The 24,108-nt window shown below is 41.8% G+C and overlaps 1 protein-coding gene across 2 annotated transcripts; it reads left to right on the plus strand.

Annotated features, from left to right (window-relative positions):
* The first annotated feature begins 10,123 nt into the window (after positions 1 to 10,123).
* On the plus strand, positions 10,124 to 23,402 carry LOC134431724 (protein ERGIC-53-like). 2 transcript variants are annotated; one of them, XM_063179855.1, is made up of 13 exons: positions 10,124 to 10,338; positions 11,112 to 11,266; positions 11,350 to 11,457; positions 11,915 to 11,976; positions 12,682 to 12,781; positions 13,909 to 14,032; positions 14,380 to 14,438; positions 15,021 to 15,153; positions 15,970 to 16,166; positions 16,272 to 16,342; positions 18,542 to 18,692; positions 19,393 to 19,514; positions 20,517 to 23,402. In XM_063179855.1, exons 1-13 carry the CDS (start codon positions 10,152 to 10,154, stop codon positions 20,551 to 20,553), a joined length of 1,506 nt encoding a protein of 501 aa, XP_063035925.1. In that variant the 5' UTR covers positions 10,124 to 10,151; the 3' UTR covers positions 20,554 to 23,402. The 2 variants fall into 2 exon arrangements, with proteins under 2 accessions (XP_063035925.1, XP_063035926.1); XM_063179856.1 differs by having other exon boundaries at positions 15,973 to 16,166.
* Positions 23,403 to 24,108: the final 706 nt, after the last annotated feature.

The following is a 24,108-nucleotide window of genomic DNA, read 5'->3' on the forward strand; positions in this document are numbered from 1 at the left end:
AAGGGCGGGGGTGAAGAGGCAAACGCCGGAGGTCCTTTGGGATGATGGAGTTGTGGTGTTTGGCTGTGCCGAGAGGGGCAGGAATTCAGAGAGATGATTGATGCTAGCCGGAACAGTGGTGCAAGATCCTCAGGAAGATGGGAGTGGGATATCCATGGGTAATCCAGCCATGAGAGGGCAGTGAGACACAGCTTATGGTGAAAGCCATGCATTGAGAAATTACTTCAAAACTCCCCTGATCTTGCTCCACCATGGAACAAATAAATACAAAGGTTTGCTCCTGTTCTTGCTGGGTGGAGAAATTAATTAATTTTTTTTATTAATTTAAAAAATTAAAAAAAACCAAGATGCTTTTACAGCACAGGTGGGAAAGATTCTAAATACAAACAGCGCAGCTCTGTGTGTGCCTTGTGATTGCAGTCATAATAGATGTATAATATCTATCTACGTATTACACATATCCCATGTAATATGCACTGAACATATCAGATATTTTAATAAATATGTAATACAATATAAAGTTATAGATGTTATCAATAAAATATTATAAATTCGAGTTATCCTATTACAGTTGATGCTTGCACTGAATATATAATATTTCCCTGCCAATTACTGAAGGAAAACATCTGGAGTCGGGTAACTACTGCAACAGGTACCCAGAGAGGCTGAGGGGTCTCCATCCTTGGAGATATTCCAAACTGAAAGGCCCTGGGAGCACAGGGCCCTGCAGAGCTCCTGGCCCAAGTATGTGATTGATCTTCGAGGACTAGGAGCACTGCACCCACCCAATAGAGTCTAAGTAATTAGTCCTAAATTGCATGTGCCAAGCAGGTTGCAGAAGTCTTCTGCCATCTGTGTTTCTCTGATGCATCTCAGGTAGTTTCTGACGTGAGCTGTGATTGAAAGGAGGAAGGATGGAGACATTAAAAGATCAAAGATTTGGTGTTAAATCGTCCCTGCTCAGTCCATGCCTGTGCATTCCCCATTAATCATAAATACATTTTGTGCCCCTCTACTCTGTAAACAAATTATCGGGGTGGTTAAATGTAGTTAAGGTGGCAATATTTAGAGTTTCCCAGGTCTTATCCTCCAAGCCATACCCAGGTAGGTGTCCAGACTTTGCAAGGCTGAGCACAGGATGAGCACCCGTGTGAGCTGGACTAACCAAGCAATGAGGTCAGGGTAGGATAATGGGGCAAACTGAGCTCTGCTACAAGGAAATGTCATGTTGATAAATGCAACTGCAACGTTTTTTATAAACAAAATTAAACTTCATTTGCTTCACAGTAGCTAATGTGCCGTTAATTCAAACCCCACAGAAGAACTCACTGGACACAGTTAATAGTCAGCAGAGCAGATAGGCCAGGCTTTGAAAGCATTTAATATTCACTGAAGTGCTGCTTGTATCCAATTATAACTCACTACTTGCCATCTTAATAATTTAAATCTGTCCACTCTTTAGAGAGGAAAAAAATGCACTAATCAAAGACATGAATGCACCTTTTGCTTTTGACAGCATCAAATTAAAACTAAATGGTAGATCTTGAATGAATTACTTTGAAAGAATAAAGGCATTAATGAGGTAATTTCATTATAGAGGCTCATCCAAGCCTATGTGAAAACAAGGGAAGTAAATGGAGAGGAAAGCTGCCGAGGAAATTAGGGTTCCTTCCACACTAATTAATGTTTGGGGGCATTTAGTACAGGCACCAAATTAACTGCTCCAAAGAACGCCATTGACAAAAAAAAAAAAAAAGACATTGTTGCCCTGCCATGTAATTAGAAGACAGTACAAGCAGAACACTTAATGAGTATAAAGCCAGCCTTTAACTTATTCTGCCCAGCTTCTGAAAACATGCCTTTGTAGAGGCCTAAGTTTAAGGAAGCACTGGGCGTACAATATAGGATTGTTTAGGTCCTTCTGGTCGCTGAGCTGTAAACAGGTAGCCCTGAATGACAGACTCTGAGACTCCTGGGAGGCCTGGCTTCCCAGAAAAAAAAAAAAAAAAAAAAAAAAAAAAAAAAAAAGAAAAGAAAAAAAAAAAAAAAAAAAAAAAAAGGAAAGAAAAAAAAAAAAAAGAAAAAAAGAAAAAAAAAGTCTTAAATGCATCCAGAAAGAAGCAGGAAGCAGGAAAAGGTGAATAGGCCCAGCCCGGCACAACCAGTACAGTGAATGCTCACCGCTGTCTTAAGTGATTACATGATGTTGTGCCACCCCCTCTCATTGAGTTATCTTTACACTGCTTTTGTCTCCTCTAATTGAAGCTGATGAGATGCTAATTGGTTGCTTTTTAAAAAAAGCACTACTTAACCACTGGCAAACAGAGTGAGACAGCGTGAGTGGAGTTAATGAGGGCTTAGCAAAAACCAAAAAAAACCAAAAAACCAAACAAACAAAAAAAAAAAACCAAAACCAAAAAAGCACCACACAAAAAAAAAAAAAAAAACCACCAAACCAAAACCATTCCACCAAAACCAACCATCCTCAAAACCCAAACCAACTCCTGTGGTTCGAAACTAAACCGAGAAGGGAAACAACTGCATGAAGGAAATAGCTATGAAGGTTTGAGTTTTGGGAGAGAAAGAGACAATTCCAGCACTAAATGAATGCCCACACTTTGGCCAGCATCCTTGGCATTCTCTTTGTTTTTTCTCTTTTTTTCTTTTTTTTTTTTTTTTTTTTTAATTGAAAGTTCTGCCATCAGAGTATTAAACCTGTTGTCACTACAGCTGGAGCCAGAGCTTCTGCCTTTGCCATATGCAAATGCATTTCCTAAAAAAGGGTTATAGCATGACATTAAACACTCTGTATTTTCCATGTATTCTCTAGGTGGGTTGATACCAGCTCTTGGTTTTCAAGACCAATTCTGTAGTTCCCAGCTACTGAGAGTATTCTGAGTGCCAAAGGAGAGTACAAAAACGCCTTGCTGTATTGTTGGTGTTGCCTGACAAGGCTCAGAAATAATTGTGAGCTTTTTGAAGGTGACACTGCAAATCTCTGTGTTAAACACAGTCCTCTGCTGTTTCTGAATTTCTTTATATCCAATCTAGGCACACACGTGGGCACAGGATGCTTTTCCAGGCTGTTTGTCCAAGTAAGCAATAGTTTTAGGCCTCCAGGAAGAGGCTGCCCTATGATGACAGGTCTGGAATCTCTGGCACAGGCTCAGGACAAACAGTCAACTCTCAAAATTCTTCAAAATCCAGCAGCTAAGCTGTTTCCTGTTGGATGAAAAGAGGAAAGTGGAGCTGAGACTCCTCCAGTCAGCTCAAGAAGACAATGAACTTTTCAGTTGTGACAATTTTGATTATCTATTTATGTAGATGAGTAATAAAGTGTCAGGGCTCCTCCTTTCCTCACTTTTTTTTTTTTAATTTTTTTTTACCTGTGTATAGAAAACTCAATCAGTATACAAACAGCGAGTTCTTTGGGTTTGTGTTTATGCTTGATAACTTGTAGCTCTATTCACATTCTAAACTGGACTCTTTCCACTTTAATGCGTGGTCACTTATTTTCTTTTGGCTGTCAGGAAAACGAGGGATCTCTTGCTGGCTGTTGGAAAGACATTTCCTAGAGAACAAAGTTACAACCAGTTCCTCCAAACAGGTGCGCATAGCCATCCAGCCATAGCTATAAAACAGCCAAGAAAGATGCAAAGCTGGCAAACCCTGCATTTTCCTGCAGACACAGAGAGCAATTCAATGGCTGCGAAGCTCCTGGAGTGCCACGAGCCAAATCACCTCTGTAATCAGCATTGCCTTTGCTAGAGTGGAGCATCTTTCGTTTGTTTCTGCTGGGACCTGGTTGCATTTTCAGGCCATGTCATCTGTGGCCCCTACCATCAGGGGCCAATAATCCTCATCTTTGACCTCAGAGGGAATTTGGCAGCCATCCCTGCAGGAGAGGTGGCAGATGGCAGTGTATCCAGCAATCACTGACATCAGTAAAGCTGGAGAAAGCAAGCAAGCAGCAGAGGAGAGGCTGGGAAGTCCTCTCGTAATCTGAAAATGGCTTTTCCTTGGCTTGGGTCACTCTAGAAATGTTAGTTTGGTAAGAATTCACATGGGGTAATGTTTAATAGGTTTACAAATTTCATTTGCAGGCAAAAACCACAAGGGGTGACAGCAAAGAATTTGGGGCGGGTGTCTCAATGGTCTCTTCTCCCTTGGGTTCCACGGGTTTCTTCGTGGTGTTTCCAAGAGCTCTTCTCAGTAAAACTCAGGGGAAGGGGACTTCCCCATGCTTGTTCCTCTGGTTACCAAACCCACCGAGAACTCCTTCCTGCTCACAGACAGAAACAGAGACAAGCGGCAGTGATGAGCTTGCACTGCAAATGGAATTATCTGTATGGTTCTCTGCTCCTCAAGAGATGCATTGGGGATCATGCCCTAAATTGCCCTCCCCACTGAGACTGGGACACGCTTTAGAGAAACAGCAAGGACATGGAAACTTGGGCAGAGCTGAGGGACGACCTAGAGTCAGCACAGAGAGAAATGTGCCGGAGAAAGAAATCAGCAAAGGTAGGGAGGGGAGATAAAACAAGGGAGATAACAAAAGTGTAGCAGAGGCGAGTCTGGGGGAGACATCTGACAAGTGACAGGGACTTGTCACACAACCAGAAGAGGGGCAGCAGTGAGAAATTGGGTGGTTCAAGCTGTGCTGAGAATCACATGAACAGCTCATCCAGAGCCTGCAGTCCAGAAGGCAAAGTTCAAAGGCAGGGATGCTCACACGGTTTTTATGGCTCGCTTCTGGGTCATTCTATTAAAGAGATTCTAAATTTGACAACTCCTAATGTTCAAAGAGGTTTAGATGGTTTTAAATCTGTTCAGCTCATCCCTGTTTGAGATAAACATGAATGGCCCAATTGTTCATTTTAATAAAATTCAAATAAAAAAGAGCCACCCAGCAAGCACAGCACTACATGTTAGAAGGGGATCTCTCACTGAAGAGGAAAGTGAAGATGGTGCAGCTTGATTCCATCTCAGATGGCCTGACTCTGGTCGCTATCAAACCTTGAAGCTTCTACAGGCCAAAGTTGGATTAAGGCATTTGATTTTGCCAAGCATGTTAAGCTCTTTGCAGTTCCTTTAGTGGATTTAGCACCCAATTGATGCATCCTTTTGAAATCTAGCCTTTTTTATGAAGTGGGCTGTGGAAGCCATGATGCCTTTTAATTGATGTCCAGCTATTATTTGTAAGATTTAGCCTTGATCCAGGAATAATTATCAAATTGTGTCTCAAAAAAATATCAACCAAACAACATGTGATGGCATCCTCAAAAGTCCTGTGTAGAAAGGCTACAGCCTTGTTGGCCCTCTCGCCAGGTATTCGGCAGTTGGAAGAAAAGCAAAATATCCCCTAATATTTTGCATAAATTCTCCTTGCCGCTGTTCAAACTTTTAACTTATTTAAGGTTATTGCTTTTTTAGTTTTTTTGGTTTTTTTTTCTCTTCTGTCTACCTGTGAGCAAAGAAGGTAAATTCCCTTCTGGATGTTTGTTCGTTAGCTTGGTTTGGGGTTTTTTGGTTGGTGGCTTTTTTGTGTGTTGGTTTGTTTTTTACCATTGTGAGCGGCTCAGGTTTTGCCAGCTCACCTTCAGCACAGTTACCCTTAACTGAAAGTCCTACAGTTCCTGTTTGAAAGAGCAGAGTGTTTCAATTCCACCGTGCAAACAGGTAGCCTAATGTAAAATCACCTGCTTTTATTTCAAGGCTACACAGAAGAAAAAGAGAGATCAGCTGGCCTCTAAAGTTGCCGTGATTTATGCATCCACATATTTCGAAAAAAGCGTGGCACAAAATTAGAGGTGCCTGTGTTCCTGCCTCAAGAACACCCCAGCCTTACGGAATATCCTGATTGTCCCAAAAAGCAGAAAATGTCTGCTTGTTTTAAAGAAAGCTCTGAAAAATGCCGGTGCAATTCTTTCTCTCACAGAGCTAAGGTCCAAGTGAACTGAAAAGGTACTTAACGGCTCATCTCCAATTTCTGTACTGTCTAATATTCTTCAAGCACAGCAATCTCATTCCCAGCTGTTCCTTAGGCATACAGAACAAAACAATGCCAGAATCATTTTTTAAAACATTACCGTGTTTTACTAAATCCATCTATTTTGCTGGAGATGAGCTGTTTGGCCACTTTACCCGTGCGCATGGCATTTGTGTGTGAGATTTGCCCTGTCAAATGCCCCGAGGGATTAACTCGCGGAGTCTCGAGTCCCGGGAGCGGATTGCGTCCGGAGCTCCAGGAAGAGCGGTCTGGCTTTGCAGCGCGCCGAACGCCGCCGGGCGATGCCTGGGGAGGGCCAGCGGCGGCGGCTGACGCACACCGCGACACCTTCGCACCGGGAAGCCACCAAATCCAGCCCTGCTGACCGCAGTACCTCGGGCTGGCCAAGCGTCATCGCTTTGGACTTCTCCTGACCTCGCTTAGCAGAACGGTGGCACCGCCTGTAAGCTTTTCCTGCAGTGTTTGCCCGATAAGTAGCCCTGTAGGCATTTGTTTTCTCTCATCAAATCATTAAATGGCAATGCAGTTGTTAGTTCGCCGTGCCCGGTTCGAATACATTTTGCGGCCAGAAACCATTCCCAGTTCATTAAGTGCCTGACCTCAGCATTAACACCCCCTCTGCTCGGGTTGCCTTGGAAACAAAGCTTCCTGTGCGTAATCCAAGCTTATCTAGCTCTTTATCCTACATGTGACCCTTAATTACTTGCTAAATTAGAATGGTTTTCTGAAAATCACAAGAGGAGGTTAATATGTTCTTCCAGAGCTGGTCAAGCTAAGATGACACCAAATTCACAGGGAATTCAAATTCCATGATCCCTGAAGGCGTCTCTTTCAGAAGGAAGATGAACTTTCCCAATGGGAGGCAGTGTGCCATGATAATGCTCCTGTCACTCACTTTCCTTGCCCTGCTTGTCCAGACCCAGCTTAATCCAGTGTGAGCAACGGAGTAAGTAAATATCAGGTTGATTAATTACGGTGCAAGATTCAGTAACCACTTGTCTTCTGTAATTAACATTGTAATTGAAATTAAATAATACACTTTCACACACAGATTGCTGGCCTAGGAGGAGGAGCAAGGGAGAATCCGCAAGGCTGTGACAGGGAGATAAAGCACAGAAAAACAGGGCTCAATATATTGCCTTTTTTTTTATTGTGATACATCTTAAGAAATTCTTCTGTCAAAAAAAAGAGATTTTTTTTTAAAGGCTGGATTGATGATCTTAAAAGTCTTTTCCAATCTTAATAATTTTATTATTCTAAAAAGAAAAATTGTTACTTCCAGATGTCTTGGAGTTGCGATTAAATCGGGCTGGTTGTTGAAGAGGGGCTTTAAATTACTGAAAGCCCACCTTCCCTTCACTGATTTGATAAACAGAAATAACGAGAAAAGGTAATGCTCTCTAAGATGCCCAGGGCTTTCCCTATCCATTGTTACCCGGGGCAACTCAAGGACGGTGAGTCTTTGGCTTCAATGAGTGACTTTATAAAGCTGAGTTAAGGCTCAAATGCTAAGGCACGGTCTCAGGAAAAACCAAAAGTAAAATCCTCTGTGACTTCCATACAGCATTTAATTAACTGCATATATATTAAAGCACAGCCAGTGCAAAAAACCCAGTCTGTTTCAGCATTCCCATCTATTGTGACACAGAAAATAACTCTGCCTGTGTGCAAAGGCTTGCCTTCAGGGATATTTATAAAAATCACGGACTGGTCACCGAGATCGGAGGAGACCAGACAGGTCTTGCATTCCTGCTCAAAATCCTCAAGTTAACACAAGATATCTCAAAAGTTTATTAGCATAAGCAGTGATTCTCCCCACGCTTTTTAGGAGTTCACTCACTGGAGCCTCATTTGTTTTCCTTTTTTCTCCTCTGCCCTTTCCAGTGTGGGCTTGTTGAGGCGTCCAAATGCTCAGAGCTCTGGAGGCTGAAAGAGAGATTTGTAGCTACTGCATGTTCACAGGGGTTTTGACTTCCTGACAAGATCTATGGGAAATATCACGGCATTTTTATAAGAATAATGATAGACAAATTATACTGACTACTTTCAGGCAGAATTTGAGATAATGAAGGTATTTCATTTGTTATGATTGTACAAAATTATGATTATACAGATTATCAAACTGCCAGTGCAGGCAGTTCCTGTCAATCCAATCCAGTGGCCCATTTTCTATTCTCTTTGCTGAACCTTCATTTCCCTATTACTGGGTTTGAATTCAAATGTAATTTTCAGGACAGAATTCAAAAAGTTCTTACAAATAGGAAACATTTTTGTTTCCTCTAGTGAGCTCATGTAGGAAAACAATTTGAAGAGACTTACCTTGAAGAGTCTAATCTGCTAATATCTATAATTTTGAGAGTCTCTGGATGTTTTCCTGCATGTCACAGCGGATTGGAGGGCAGCTTTCCGTGCCTGGGAAGAAGACTTTTGAAGGAGTTTCCATTTTCAAAGGAGGTTTTACAAATCCTCCATGCACAATTGCTAAGACAGTGTCTATGCCAATGCCTCTAAATGGCAAAATTTCAGCCTGCTCTCACACGTGTGGGTGAGTGGGTAAGAGGGAATTGTTTCAAGGCTTGAGTTTTTGGCTTTCTAGTCTCCTTCAGTGTGGTTCTGGTATTTCATAGGCATTAATTCTGAGGTTACTGGCAAATGGAGGAAGCAGACAGGAGAGGGCCTCATGCTGCCCTGCTTGGACCTCTGAGGCACACACCGTTTTATCCCCTGAAGTAATTCCAGAATTTTACTGGAAAAAATTACTTTCTAGATCTTTAAAGGACAGAAAAACTGCTGAGTTTTCTGTGTCTAGAAAGCTGCCAAGAAGAGACTCCCAATTCCCATGACATCTCCCACACATATGCTCTAAAAAATGCAAAATAGATTCATAAATCAGGGATGGTTTAGAATATTGTTGGATGGAAGACACTATACAAAACAAAACATCAAGCACTTCTTTCTCTATAGAAACAAATGTTAACTGCTCAAGAATCCTCAATATATTTATATGCAGACATTCTAAAATTTATCTCAGAAACATTTTGCTTGCCAAGTTTCATCTGGTCATATATTTGCTTACTCCTTTGTGTAGCTGATAAAGAAGTGAGAATGTAAGGTTTTACTTTCACCCACGCTGAAGGAAATGTGTGCCATTTTAGAAAAATAGCTTAATCTCTCCCAAATGCCTCCAAGGTCGTCCTCTTTTTTAGCAGGCTCTGAACCTACGTAGTGAGTCTTAGATTGCTCATATTTGCAGATTAAGAGGAAAAGAAGGGATGTCAGAATCAAATGGGTGTGAAAAATGTAGAACAAAACCCAAGGGTGTAAAGAAACTGAAAAAGAAAAACACTCCTGATAAGCATTTTCTTCTCCAATAAGGCAGTGAGACAGGCTGAAAATGACGAGAATGGAAAAGGAAGCTCTTAACTGTTGGTTCAGTGCTTGGTTTAACTCTCGGTTCGACAAGCCCTGCCGGCTGTGTGACGCTGCGCGCCGACACCGGCCGTGTTTCCCGTGCGGGCAGTGTCGGGGCTGTCCCCACCTGTCGCCGCTGTCACCGCTCACGGCTGGCGCGGGCCTGCCACCGGAGCTTGGGCTTGCTCACACTGCGGAAGGCTGGTCTCGCATGCTGGGAGAAACAGCGCGCATTTCCCTGCGGGACTTCCACTGCTCTGCAAATGAACCGAAAAGAGCTGGTGGATGCGCCGTCTTAGCTAAGGAAGTAACACTGAGGGGAACGAACGGCGTATTTATCTTTCAGACATTCTGTGCACCGTTAGCGGCTCGCAGCTGCCTGAGAGGCCGCACGAACGCGGCTGACCCGCGCCCCAGCTCACAGCGCACGGCCCCTCGGACCCGGGGCTGCTCGGAAATTCACCAGGAGGGACCGGGATCGGGGCCACGCTCCGATCGCGCCCGGTGCCCCATGCCCGGTACCCGGTGCCCGGTGCCCCGTGCCCGGTACCCGGTGCCCGCCCCGGTGCCCGCCCCGGTGCCCGGCCCTCAGCCCCGCCCCCAGCCCCGCCCTCGGCCCGCCCTCACCGCGGTCTCGCCTCTCCCCCCGCCCCTCACGTGCCCGCCCCCGCGCTCGGCCAATCAGAGGCCGCCCCGCTGGCCTTGTGCATTGCCCCGCAGCTCGGCCAAGATGGCGGCGCCGCTCGCCCCGCTGGTGCTCCTCCTGCTCGCCCTCGGCCGCCCGGCGCTCTCCGGTGCACAGGCCACGGAGGGCGCGGCGGCTGCGCCGCATCGGCGCTTCGAGTACAAGTACAGCTTCAAAGGGCCGCACCTGGTGCAGGCGGATGGCACGGTGCCGTTCTGGGTGCACACGGGCAGTAAGTGCCGGGCGGGGGTTCCCGGGGTGGAGGCGGCAGGGTCCGCTCGGGGGACGCGGGCTCTCGGGGAGAAGCCGCGGGCGAAGCTGGCCGTGGGTGCCGGCCGTGCCCTCGGGCTCCACGTGGCACGGGAGGCGCAGGGGAGATGCGGCGGCGGCGAGGAGGTGCCCGGGCCCGCCCGCAGGTGCGAAGGCGCCCATGGCCCGATGGGCTCGTGGTGCGGCGGCCGCGGGCCCGGGGAGGGCTCTGGCGGCGCTGCCGGGAAGTGCTGATGTGTCACTGCTGCCGCGCTCCAGCTCGGCCCGGGCCCTGCTGCCACACAAACCGCTGGCTTTCGGCGTCTCAAAGCTCGAAATGCAAATAGGACTTGGTTGAAGAGCGTTTGTTTCTGTGCGCTCTGGGTTAAGGGTTCCGTGGTGCTCCCAAAGGCTCGTTGCCTTTCCTGAGTGTCCCCCCTTGTGAAATGTGTTGACATTTACAGTTCCATCTGCACAGTTTCTCTGCAGTAACTTCTGTGGTTTTGGTTTTTGTCAGACTTTAACTTAGTTGCTGCTGCTTAATTCTCAAATGTACCTTTTTTTTTACTTGACGTCATGATGCAAGTGACATGAAGGCAACTGTCTATAGATGAGTTTTTCCCCCTTCTTTTTCAAGAAAATAATCCCTAAAAGTAATGTTCTTTAATGCAAGGAAATGAATCTCTCTCTGAATGTATGCCTGTCGTTCTTTTGTACTGCTAAGCAGAAAGTTAGAACATCTTGTTTTCTTTATAGATGCCATCCCAAGTGCAGATCAGATCCGTATAACAACCTCCTTGAAAAGCCAGAAGGGCTCCGTGTGGACAAAAAACAAATCAATATTTGAATACTGGGAAGTGGAAGTGACCTTTCGGGTTACAGGAAGAGGCCGCATTGGAGCTGATGGATTGGTAGGAGCAGTTTAATATAACTGAGAAGAACAAATGTGCTTTAAAAGTGAATCTTGACTTATGACGTTTTGCTTTCTTCATAGGCAATCTGGTTTACAGAAGAGCAAGGCTTGGAAGGTCCTGTTTTCGGGGCAGCTGATAAATGGAACGGTGTTGGAATTTTCTTTGATTCGTTTGACAATGATGGGAAGGTTGGTTGGAAGGAAACTCTTGCAGCAAAGATGACAAATTCATTTCCTGCCTGTTGAGGAAGAAACTAGGATGTTGTTTTCTTACTCTTCCCCTCTTTCACTTTAAAGGGCTAAAATTAGTCAGGTTTCCCTTCCACTGGAAACACCAATTTCTATGCATGTCTTCAGAGATGCTCTTTTTCTTGGGAGAAATCTGCTTTGAGGCAGCTGAGCAGCAAAGATTTTGTAGCTGATGAGGATGACAGTTGCTGTATTCAATTCTCAATTTTCCTGTCCAGAATGATCCTGAAACTTAAACAGTACGTAGTAGGTCTGCTTGGGTGCTATTGCTTTCCCTGCACAACTTTGGCTTGCTTGTAGATGTTTTAGACTGATTTTAGCAGAAGGCGTTCACAAATGTTGCTGATATTTCCCTTCACATTAAACTAATCCATTTGTGTGCCATTTCTTTCCCTAGAAAAACAATCCCGGAGTGATTGTTGTAGGCAACAATGGAAAGCTGCTGTATGACCATCAGAAGTAAGTTTATTTTCAGCATTATTGGTGAATGCTTGCTTTTGAATGATGAATTGTTCCATGAAACCCTTTGAGAAGCATTATAAAGGCTTCTTTCATACAAAACTTTGTTGTTTCCTTTACATTTGAGGGTTTTTATTTGTTAAAACACTGCTTTGGCAGTAACAGCAGAGAAATTGGCAACTGATGGATATTTTATTGGCATATGCCCTTTGGGATGGATGAACTCAGATGAGTACAGGTACAGTACAGACTATTGCTTATGGGGGTCCTCCACACACAGATAATAATTGGCAGAAGTGACTGACTGAAAGCAAATTGCTGTTAAATTAGTTGGATTAATTTTGGTTTCCAATTGTTTATCAGCAGCACAATGGACACCTTTTTGGATTTCGGAGAGGAGAGGTGTCTAGCTCAGTTGGTGCAGTTATTTCCTGGGTGCAGGAATATATCTAAAAATTGTATCTTAGGATGTATCTCAGAAAACAGACCTCCCCATTGCTGCATTCCCTCTGCATTGTGTCCTGAGTACAGCATGCAGTCAGTACTGGAGATCCCTGCAGAAAGCTCAGTGCAATTGCAAAACAGCCTGGAAAAGCTTGCAGATTGAAAAACTGTGCTGAGGTTGCTTAGTGAGAGTCAGACCCTTTTTTGTTGCAGCTGATTAACGATAACACAGAGTTTTATTGATGCTCCCTTTCTGCACAGCGATGGATCCACGCAAGCCCTGGCATCCTGTCAGAGGGACTTTCGGAACAAGCCCTATCCTGTGCGAGTCAAGATCACCTACTACCAAAAAACACTGACTGTGAGTCCCAAATAACACAACTACTTGTTTTTCTCAGCTTCTTAAATGTGAGACTGGATTTTCCCAGAGTTGCAACAAATATGTCAGTTCCAGCGTTTTGGCTGCATTGCAATGCAGGTATTGCTGATTTTTCTGATGTGACTTAGGAGGCAGTTGTGCAAACACACTCATGATATGTTCAAACCCTTCTGTTGCTCTGGACTTGCCTGGAGAGGTGTCCCAAAGCCAGGATCTGTTTTAGCTACCGGTGATTGAGCTGCTCCTGAGCTTGGTATTTCTTAAGCTAATCTAAGAGTTGCAGAGGGTTTTATAGCTGATTTTTGAACCAGAGGTTCTTGAAATGTGGCTAAAAACCTAAAACTCTGCAACAGTAGATTTAAATTTTCTACTTGGGGCTTCTCACCTCCAAGAAATAGTAGGGCTTTCAAGACTAAAGGCTAAAACCCACTGGTATAAGGGGGTCTTTAAGGCTTCTCTAAATACTAGCTGATTGTGAATCAGGTAAGGAGAGAAAAATACTAATGTGGTGCCAGGTTGTGAAAGCTGCAGAGTGTGTGTTTGTTGGCACCTGATCCCTTCTGGAAAGGTGCTGTTCATATATTCACAGGTAGCAGCCATAAAGTGCAGAGCTATCATTTTGTAGTAGAAGTTTCTCTAAAAGTAAACATGACTGTACCTGGAAGAGGGCAGACCTTGTACTGTGTTGTCATGGGTAAAGCTGCATGTCACTCCTGAATGAAAGTTAAACTTCAGCCTCCCAGGCTGCTCTGTTCTCACCTGGGGCCTGATGCCTCCTCCGGGAGCTCCGTGTCCCAGATGTGGCTGCTAAACTTAGCAGTTCTCTCTTTCTCTGGGGATGCATCTGCAGAATTTCCTTCAGCTTTGAGTCACAACTGCAAGGGATGACTGGTGTAGATCAGTTCTGTGTTGCCCAGAACCTTCTTAGGATGTGGACTTTTGCAAATAGAATGCTTATGTAAAATGTTGGTAAAATGTCTCTTTCAAACATAAGTAGTTTTTTATGAGCTGAGTTACCCAATAAAGTTGTATTTTGTGAGCATTACTGCGAACTGACAAAAAAATTAACACAAAAATGTGGTGAAAATCATAAGTGTTTGTCCTTTTAGGTATTAATTAATAATGGCTTTACTCCGGATAAAGAGGACTACGAGTTTTGTGCCAAAGTGGAAGATATGGTGTTGCCATCACAAGGGTATTTTGGAATATCTGCAGCCACAGGGGGACTTGCAGGTAGAAAACGTTAAAAATTATGGCAAATGCTGTGGAGACTTGTAAGGCTTGCAAGAAAGTTTGGTTGGGTGGTTGTGTTTTAACTACTCATGTTGATCCACTAATTTTTGACCATGGGGATGTAATGAACCCTCTTACAGTCCCAAATTACTTACATGCTTTGGACTTTTCCTTGCTGCAGCTAAAGAATTTTCATTTTTTCCTGACAAAGCCCCTGTAGATTCTCATTCCCCACTGCACAAACACTTGTGAGGATGCAGTTTTTTGAAGATCCTTTGCAAGTGGAAGGTTGGCTTGGGAGTTAGACACATTTGTAAGGTGGTTTTTTGTTTGTTTGTTGAATACAGATGACCATGATGTGCTGTCATTTCTGACCTTCCAGTTGACTGAACCTGGGAAGGAAGCAGTAAGAATTTTTATGCATGATTAGTAAAATATTTTATTGTACATATTATTGTATGTGCAGCACCAAATTATGGTATTTCCTCTTAAGTCATACGTGGCATTTCTGTCTCACAATTTTGACATGTGGCTGTGCTGTCATGTGGTTTAGAAAAATTAAACTAGTATTGTAATGTTTCAGTAATATTGTCATTAATGTTCTCAAGACCAGAATTCTGGAAGCACCACTGAAGCAACAAAACTCATGATGTTAAATCAAACCATGCAGTATTATAAAGTACATTTTCTTTTGGAAGTGGGCAAATATCTGTTCTCACTTTCAACTTTCCTTACTTCTAGGATGATTCCATACTGCTAAAAAGCCTTTATGCTTGTTAAACTTGTTTTAATTTTGTATTGGGAAAGTTTTCTATTGGATCTACATGGAAATGTGTGATTTTTCACTTCAGTTGAATGTAGAATGTGCTGCAGTAATTTTGTTAGGTGTTCACTTCTGAAATCTGACCAGGAGAGTCAGTTGTGTTAAGAGTGGGGAAGAACATGAAAAAATCTCACACGTGCCCTTCCTTCTGATAATGTTTTAAAGCCAACACCAGATGCAGAAATCCCTCAGAAAGATAAAGAGAAGTATCAAGAAGAGTTTGAACACTTTCAGCAAGAATTGGATAAGAAGAAGGAAGAATTTCAAAGGGAACATCCTGATGTGCAAGGACAGCCAGGTAAGTTATTTGAGCTATTTTTCAGTTGTCCAGGAAAACATTTGTTTTCCAGGATGTTCTGAACTAGGGATACTCTGGCTGATCTTGCTAAGCTCCCACTGATGTTACTTACATTATTTTAAAATCTTTACTGTAATTTGTTTCCTGTTTCTAAAGTTATCCTGGTGGTGCCTGTATTGAGAACAAAATGAATGACTGGAAACATGGTGGGAATTATGAACAACAGAAGGGAGAGGAGGTCATGCATCTCTGTAAGGTGGTGGTTAAGACAGCATGGCCTTTTTCATTATTTAAAGGACATCTTTTGGTCTGTTTCTGCACATTCATAGAAAACTTTTTTAAAGGTGGCCTGTGCATATCTTGGAACATGTGCTTACCGTGCAAGAGCTTTTTAATGCTTGCCTAATGCTTGCCTAATGCTGGGCAGACAAGAACCCGATTTTTTGAAAATATAATGGAAGCCATTTGTTACTTCTGTGGATTTTAATAGCTGTATGTGACTGCAAATACACTGGGAATGTACTTTGGGCATCTAGAGGTGAAATTTCAGGTTGTCATCTTTATTGCACAGTGATACATTATGACATTATGTTCTAAAGGTCCTATAGGTTATTTTGATCTGCATTTTTGAGATATGGTTCAGCCTTTCTTTGATAAGAAATAATCCCTTTGCCACAGAGTCTTGTGGACGTTGGGATGGTGAAGTTGTAGGAGAAGGTAGATGGATGTGAATATGTTAAGGGAGCAAGGAGAATGATCCAATGCAACTTGTGAGGGATGTGCACATGTGTAAAAAGCCCCTGTGTTTTTTCTTAGCAGCAGATGATGTTTTTGAAACTGTGAGTGATCGTGAACTGAGGCAAATCTTTGAGGGGCAGAATCGAATTCACCTGGAAATCAAACAGCTTAACAGACAGCTGGACATGATTCTGGATGAGCAGAGGAAATATGTCTCTGCAGTCACAGAAGAGATTGCCAAAAGAGGAGCTGGGTCTCCAGGTCAGCAGGGACAGGTAAATAAACCCCATGGTGATTCAGAGCCCAGCCTGATTCCAGCTGTGGGATTAATTTTTTTTTTCCAAGATATGTTGATCTTTTTTCCCCCCTGCCCCTACCAGGTTTTCCCGCAAGAGATAGAGACAGTTGTGAAAACCCAAGAAGAGGTCATTAGACAAGTAAAGGAAATGAGGTAAACACCTTCCAAATATTATGGCTGTGGTTTGAATTTTATGATTTCTATTTAAATCCTCTGTGAGAGACAGTATTTCAGTGAGACAGTATTGACAAACTTGACGTTTGTGTCAGTTCCTTAGTGAAGACTCCCTGCATATATATAATTTCTGTAATAAAGTCAGTTCATGCCCCAACGATTGCTAAGAGCCATAATTTGTCTCTTTTTTATAATGAAATTCCATTATTTATATAATGAAATTCAACAGCTTAGTTCAGCCCCTTTAAAAACAATGAAGTAAACCCCTTATCTTGAACGTGCTATACTGCTGAAATAGATTTGTGAAGATGCTTGTGTTTGATGGGGGTGTCTCAGTACTCCCTTTAAGATGTTTTACTGTTGCTGTCTTAATCAGGAATGGCTTTAACCTGGTTTAGCCCTTCATTTGCCGCAGCTCAAACATAGCATTACTTACCTTGTATTTAAAAAAATAAGGAGAAAAACAATTCCTTCAGTTGTGCTTCCCCCACTCCCATATTAGTTTAAGGGCAGCTCCTGTGATTTATCTAAGTAGGTCAGTTTTTTGTAGAATAAAGATTAGAGTGCTTCCATTTTTGCACTTGTTCTTCCACAGAAGCTTTTATGTTAATATTCTTGACAAATCTTTATACCTTGCAAGCAAATTAGATTTTCTTGTTAACATTGGCAGTCTGCCCTTTTAGTGACTACTTACCAGCTCACAGTTTGCGTAACATCATCTTAATACTTTTCTTAGATTAAAGAAATGCTTTATTTAGAGAGAGAAATAAACAGCCCCTCTGTGCATCGCTTGTCATCCCGCAGGAAAAGGACTTAGGGGCCAAGTAATTTTCTTGGCAAGATTGTGGATTTCTTAATCACCTGATTACAGAAGAATCTTGCATGTTCCTACAATAGAAACTGTCAGCAGGGTGTTATTAATGCAAAAGTCAATAGAAATTCAATTTGATACAGGCGTGTCTATTAAGGGAAGTTATTTTGCTTTTAACAAAGTCTGGATTGGTCTGGGGAAGGTGGGTGTACAGATTTCTGTTCTTTATGTAGAGACGGTTCTGTTAGGAGGGAGAAGAACCAAGGGAGTGTCCCACTTGTGTTATAACACTGTGAGCTGTGTGGAAAGACTGAATTACTGGCAGTGGGCATGAGGCAGTGGACATGACAGGTTATTTAAGGTAAAACCTTCCAGTGGGAAATTTACTTCTAAAATTATCATTATCACACTAATTGCAAGTCCAGGTAAATGAAAAATTGCTGACCACTCTACAGAGAGTTAGGAGTGCTCCATGAAAGCGTTGAAGTGTGCTTCCATCTCGACCAAATGGAAAGTTTTAAGTAAATTAAACAGAAATCCAGAGGCATACATTTTGATTGTCTGTTCTGTTAATAATGAAGAGATTATCATTCACATGATAAATATTTTGGCTGTAGAATAATCCTCTTTGCAACTCAAAAGAAACAGCACAGTGGGGGAAAATTATATAAACATATTGATTAGAGATTAAGGTTTTTTCTTTCATTGACTAGTTTACTTCAAACCAAATTAGATATGAAACCTCAAGTTTTTCTGGATTTAATTTCATTTGTTGTAGAAGGAAAATGAATTCACAATAAGATAATATTAAGTATTTTGACAATGCATATGGGAATTGAGTTCCTCGTATAAATGGTAATCACGAAACAAGGATGTATCTAAATCTTTTCTTATCCCTAAAGCCTCTTCCTTGTTTTTATTTCTTACATGACTGATTTTATTTATTTATTTATTTGTTTTTCAAACAGCTTTTGGGTTTCTGCAAAGATTGCATTAAACTCTGCTGATCCTAGAGCCCTGGCCAGCGCCTGAGGCAGAACTCTTGTTCTGTAGCCCTCAGCAGTCAGGCAGGCAAAGCAGATGTCTGGCAACAGAATATTTGCTAGTTCTTATTCTCAGCGTGACTGAGAGATGGGGCACTCTGCAGTTGGCAGCTTTCTGCACAATGAGCGATTTTTAAAAATCGTAGTTTGGCTAAAGGATTATTTCTTGAGAGGTATTCTTGAAAGCTAGTAGCACTTGCTGCCTTTTGGTGCAATTATGTATTTCAGCCTAATTCAAATGAGCTAAAAGCTGTCCAGTGTAGGTGCTGTTTGTAGAAAAGCTGGCGTGTGACGAAAGCTGGTTTGTTGTTTGTCTTGTTTCAGAAGTTCTGTGACTGATGCTCTGAGGTCCATCAGTGGGGCCCAGCACCCTGGCTCTGCAGGAGTCTATGAAACAACCCAGCACTTCAATGACATCAAAGAACACCTTCACGTAGTGAAGAGGGACATAGAGCACTTAGTGCAGCGCAACGCGGTAATTTCTGTGCTGGGAGTGTGAGTGTGAGTGTAACACGGCTTTCTCTGGCTCTTAGTGAAAAGCTAGGGAGAGCCAGCATGCAATTTAGGGAGCAATTAATCCTTCATTAAGCTGCTTCACTAAAACTATGCTGCCTTGACCTAACTGCATGATCTGGGTCTTGATGAGAAGTTTTGCACAAAGAGCATGATTTTTAGTCTAATTTCCTGTGGAAACAAGGTCAAGCAATTAGGTTTTCTAGGTGCTTTTTTTTTGTGTTTCCCCCCCTACTTAACAGCTCTGTACAGAGGAGATTCTGTGGTGCTTCTGCACACAAGGGAGAGCTTTAATCAGGGAAAACTCAGGCAGGCTCTGCTTAAGGCTTCTTAATGCAAAAAAAAAAGACTGTGTTCACATTCAGCAGTACCTTAGTCTAGCCTAGGTAGCAGTTAAGCTGAATTAGCTTATGATCTGTAGAAGGTCCTTGATTAATTTACCGTATTTATGGATTCTTTCCCATGTAAGCCTCAATTTAACATCAGGCAATTTGTCTGAGAAGTGTAAAGGTGGGAGGGGAGAGTGAGATGAGTAGTAAGATTATTTTTTCAGAGTACTGTAGTTTCTCTCCATCATCTCTGATTTTTACATCACATTGCAAAGCCCTTGTTTTTTGAGTCTTCTGATGGGATGTCTTGTTTGCTCTTTTCTTGGTTTTTAGCCATCTGGTGAGAAACAAAAGTGTCCAGAGTTGCCACCGTTTCCATCCTGCTTATCTACAATGCATTTCTTCATATTTGTGGCAGTGCAAACTGTGTTATTCATTGGTTATGTAATGTATAGGTAAGTCTCGTGTGGCTTAAAGACAGCAGGGCAAATAGTTTTAGAACTGCTGACTGATAATGTCATTGGAATGGTATAATTGTGTTAATCTTGTTAAAGCAAGCAATCATTCCGATTGGAAGAGACCTTGGGAGGTCTCCAGTTCAATCTTCTGCTCCAAATGGCGTCCACGCTGAATTCAGATAGGGTCACTTGGGGTTTAAACTGGTCAGGCCTTCAAAACCTCTGAGAATGCAAAATTTACCATTTCCAGAACCCACTGGAAATGCTGAATTATCATAATGAAGTTTGGTTTATTCTATCCCGATTCACCCACCATGTATCAAGTGGGAACCTGACCTGGTTCAACGTGACTGTTGTGTCCTTTTCTTTGCTTTGCTTTGCTTTTTTCTTTTCTTTTTTCTTTTCACTGGGACGGTCTTTCTCTTCTCTTCCCCCTCCTTGTGATGTCATAATGTTGAATTCTATTCGCATTGATGAAAAGGACAACCTCCATGCTTGGTAGTGGTTTTGCCATGAGCTGGAATGATGATTTCCAAGACAAACAAGGAGCTGGTCCCCTGCAGTTCTTTGTAATTCCAGCACCTGGACGTGGTTGATCCACAGTGTCTGTATCCACTAAGAAAACTAATGATCTGTGCCAGAGGGTAAAAGGAAATCCCACTTAAAGTCAATTCTTTCCCTGATATTTAGGCAAATCAGATACTCTTGAACATTTTCTGAAGCTTCTCAGTATTTTAAAAGTCAGTTTGTTTGTTCACGTGGGGTTGTTTGTTTTTTTTCCTTTTGTGTCTGATGCAAAATTGGAAGTACAGTGATGCTACCTGTGTCTTTGTGAATGGAAAAAAAATATTCTGTTTTTGTGATATGACTTATATTTTCTCTAAGTCTCTATTAATAAGGATTGGAATCTCCTAATCTTCAAATAAATGAAAATGTAAAGCAGTTAGCTAGTTTCAAATTAAAAAGACTTGAAGAATTATTTTCTGCCTTTTCTTTCAGGAGCCAACAAGAAGCAGCAGCCAAAAAGTTCTTTTGATGACCCTTTCCGTTTGTGTGTACATAACACCAGTCTGTATGCACAGAAAATTCTACGCTTCTGTAAATGAGGGAAATTTTAGTGTTGGATATACTTCAATATTATAAATTATTGAATTTTGTTAAATAAAATGAGTTCCCATTGAAAGTGTTGATGCTAAAAACAGGGAGCAAATGCTGGATGGGGTAAGACTGTGCACCCTGTCTGTGTTTTCAGCTGACTTTCTCACAAATACTGAAAGGCAAACTCCCCATTCCTCTGCTTTTGTTAAGATTCCAGAGGAGGAGTTGAAACACCCAGGCTTGGTGTTTGTTCAGAGTGTGAATTGCAGATGGATGATTTGTGCAGAAAACTTGCTACTAAGTGTCCTGACATAGCAGTTAAAAAAAAAATAAATAAAAAGAAGGTAAAAAATCCCAGACCTCAAAGAACCATTCTTCTGTGGGATTTGGGTTTTTTTAGCAGGTAAAAATTTATTATAGACATTTTATTTGTTTACCACTTGGATTTATCAGTATAGGAATATTTTAGTTAATTCTTATTTAAACCCTTTTTAATATGTGGACACAAAGACAGGCCTTTTGATATACTCTTGATACTTGATGTAAAAAAACAATTATACAGAACATGCAAAGAAAAGCTTCTCTCCCTGTTTTGCAGTTTGATTTTGGGCAGTGAGAAAAAAATGTGATAAAGTAGTTTCTTCAAGTACGTTGTGGGGCTGATTTCTTTTTTCATGGTTTCAAGTCTGTCTGTAATTTTTTTGGGAGATTTGTGGAACTTTCCCAACAAAGGTGATTGGTTTATCCATCTTCCAGTCTGATTGTATCAAGGATGTATTTAGTGTGTGAACTTGTCTTTACTTTTCTAAATCTGTCTTGTGTCTTTCGTGTATCAAGTACAGATACTTTGGTTTAAATCTTGACATGGTGAGTATTGTAAACTGCAGCTATTGAGTGTTAACCCATTTCTTTACCAACTTGCTTCAGACATGTTTGTTAATCTGTAGAACCAGTGTTTTGTGTCAATTCCTGTTTGGATATCAAAAGCATAAGACTGAACATGTGTTTTTGATACTGCTTATCAAGTGAACATTTGCTTCAGGAAAGAAAGAAAAAAAGCAGAGGGCCCAACTTAGGAATGTGAAATTAATTGATTTTGCCTTGTTTACATATCTGTGGTAACTTTGTCCTTGAGTTGTATGTAGAATTAGAATAAGTATTTCTGTGATTTCCTAAATTCTATAAAATACACAAATGCATCAGGATATTTCACTTAGAACTGTTAATCTGTTTATCTGAATCTGCAAAAAATGATCTGTGATGTGACTACTCCTATTGCATTTCTGCAGTCTGCTCCCTTGGAGTGCAACACGTGCTGCCAAATTCACTGTAATGAAGAACACTTCAGTATCGTGCCTGTCAGTTTGGAAAAATGATAAATCTATGCAATATATTTTGTTACTTTAAGTACAGTGTCCAAAAAGCGAATGTCTGTGTATACTAAGAAAATGACACTGGCTACACACCAATTAACATATCTGCAGTATGGAGGATACTCCAAGCAGTATAGCTTTATAGATTCATTTCTAAATTTGAGCAGATTTTGCTGTACTAATGAGAAAAACTACTGCCTCAGGCTAATCAATGAATAAACAACTTTTCAGATAAAGCAGAATAACCCACTGGAATTTATCTCTTCGGTTCTTTCAACACCAGCAAATATTTCCAGGTGCCTTGAGTCTAAGCTATTACAACCCGGACTCTTGTAATGAAACTTACTATATTTTCTTAAATGGTTCTGAAATTGTACAGTGGTGTTTCCGTTCAGTTGCAGACCTTCTTGCATCAACGCAACATCCAAACAGAACTCCTGTCACAGCGGGCTTTGCAAAACCCCTTATGCAGAAAGTATTTTGATATATATCTGGCAGAATGAGGGGCAGTTCTGATGTGTCCATTGGAATGAGCCTGGATTTTTGTTACTGTGAATTTACCCACCCATTCTTTTGATTTAAAGCTGGAGCAGCCCCTTCTTGTGTTTGTTTGGTTAGAAAGAAGGGCAGCTTGGGGCGATGTCTAGAAGGAAGCCTGGAGCCTTCTGTTTTCAGGAGGAGCCTGCTGGGTCAGACGTGGCTCGCACACGCCATGAGAAAACTTCTGTGGTAGGGAACAGAAGGTCTGATATGGGACACCACAGAACTGGGGACTTTGCTTCATGATTCATCTCATGGCTGACTCCCTTGGAGCTTCCATAACTCACTGGATCAAAAGAAAACTCCCAGCTGCCCAGCTCAACTTTGGTCCTGTCTGTTCTTGAAGTGATAGCAACAAATTAGGATTCTGAGAATATTTTTCAGTCAATGTAGCCTCCTGCTAGGTGTCTTTCAGCAGTGACAATGTGTTTGATTCTTATCCAGAAAGGTTTCACAGCTAGGAGGAAAAGACGCAGAATGCAGTTGGACAGTATTAGGGAGAACAGGTTATATTTGAATCGTGGGTAATAAGTGCAAATATTTGGCAATGACAAAATAATGGGATTGCACCGGTGGGGGTTTATTAAACACATGGTCACCCCTGAACCTTTCACAAGTCAAATGCGCAATATGGTTTGTAAATGACCTGGTTTACGGTTTGTAAATTAATTGCTCTGGTTTGTAATTTCTGTGGGAAGAAAATCTGACCTTTCTCAATGATCGATGACTGTAACACCAAAAAAAGTCAACTTTTTTCTTTTTATTATTTTAAATTCAAACGGCTGACAGTTTCATGTTTGTTTCTGACTGATGTAAATTGATACTTGGAGTTCAGAGATAACCTTATTTGAATAAAGGTGCATATTTTTAGTAAGCCTTTTTCTTTTCATTTGGTACATGTGCATGAAATCTAAGCAAGTGTATTTGAAGTATTCTTTACCCTCAGTTCAGAGTCAGAACACTTAGAGATCTGGGTTTAGTTCTACCTAACACTGGGGAGTTAATGGCATTTTGAGTCTGAATTCCCTCTGTGACTTTTTCCCAGCCAGGAGCAAGTTTTTTAGCAAGTGGAGGACAGGAATCTTGAATTCAATCTATTCTAGGTGACAAAACCCTAAAACACTTATTTCTGATGGTTCAGCTGCTAGAAAAGGCTACATCCTCTTGGTAGAGGGATGAAGTAGGGGCAGAGTCCTGGTTCTTTCAAGAACACGTAAGTATTTTTGCATTATGTGACTGGTAGGAACAAAGAATCTAGAAAAGATTTGGAGTTTGGAGTCATTTTTGGGCTGGCCTCTGGAATTTGCCTGTTTCAAGACTGAATTCTGTGCAGGGGTCAGAGATCTGTGTGTTCCTTGGGTGTGGAACACAGGCTTTTATATATCGCCCACTTTCATCAGATAAAAGAGGAACAGTCTTTAATTTTGATTTTGCTTAAACTAGAAGGAAAAGACATAGATTTAAGCAAAGGAAGTGGCAGCATGTGTGCTTAATTAGCGGCTGTTTTGTATGTTCTCATGAAGCCTGGGGTTGCTGCCATCAACAAAAAGCAGTAAGTTTCTGAACTGCAATAGAGCACC

The sequence above is a fragment of the Melospiza melodia genome, chromosome Z, assembly GCF_035770615.1.
Source record: "Melospiza melodia melodia isolate bMelMel2 chromosome Z, bMelMel2.pri, whole genome shotgun sequence".
Classification (NCBI taxonomy): Eukaryota; Metazoa; Chordata; class Aves; order Passeriformes; family Passerellidae; genus Melospiza; species Melospiza melodia.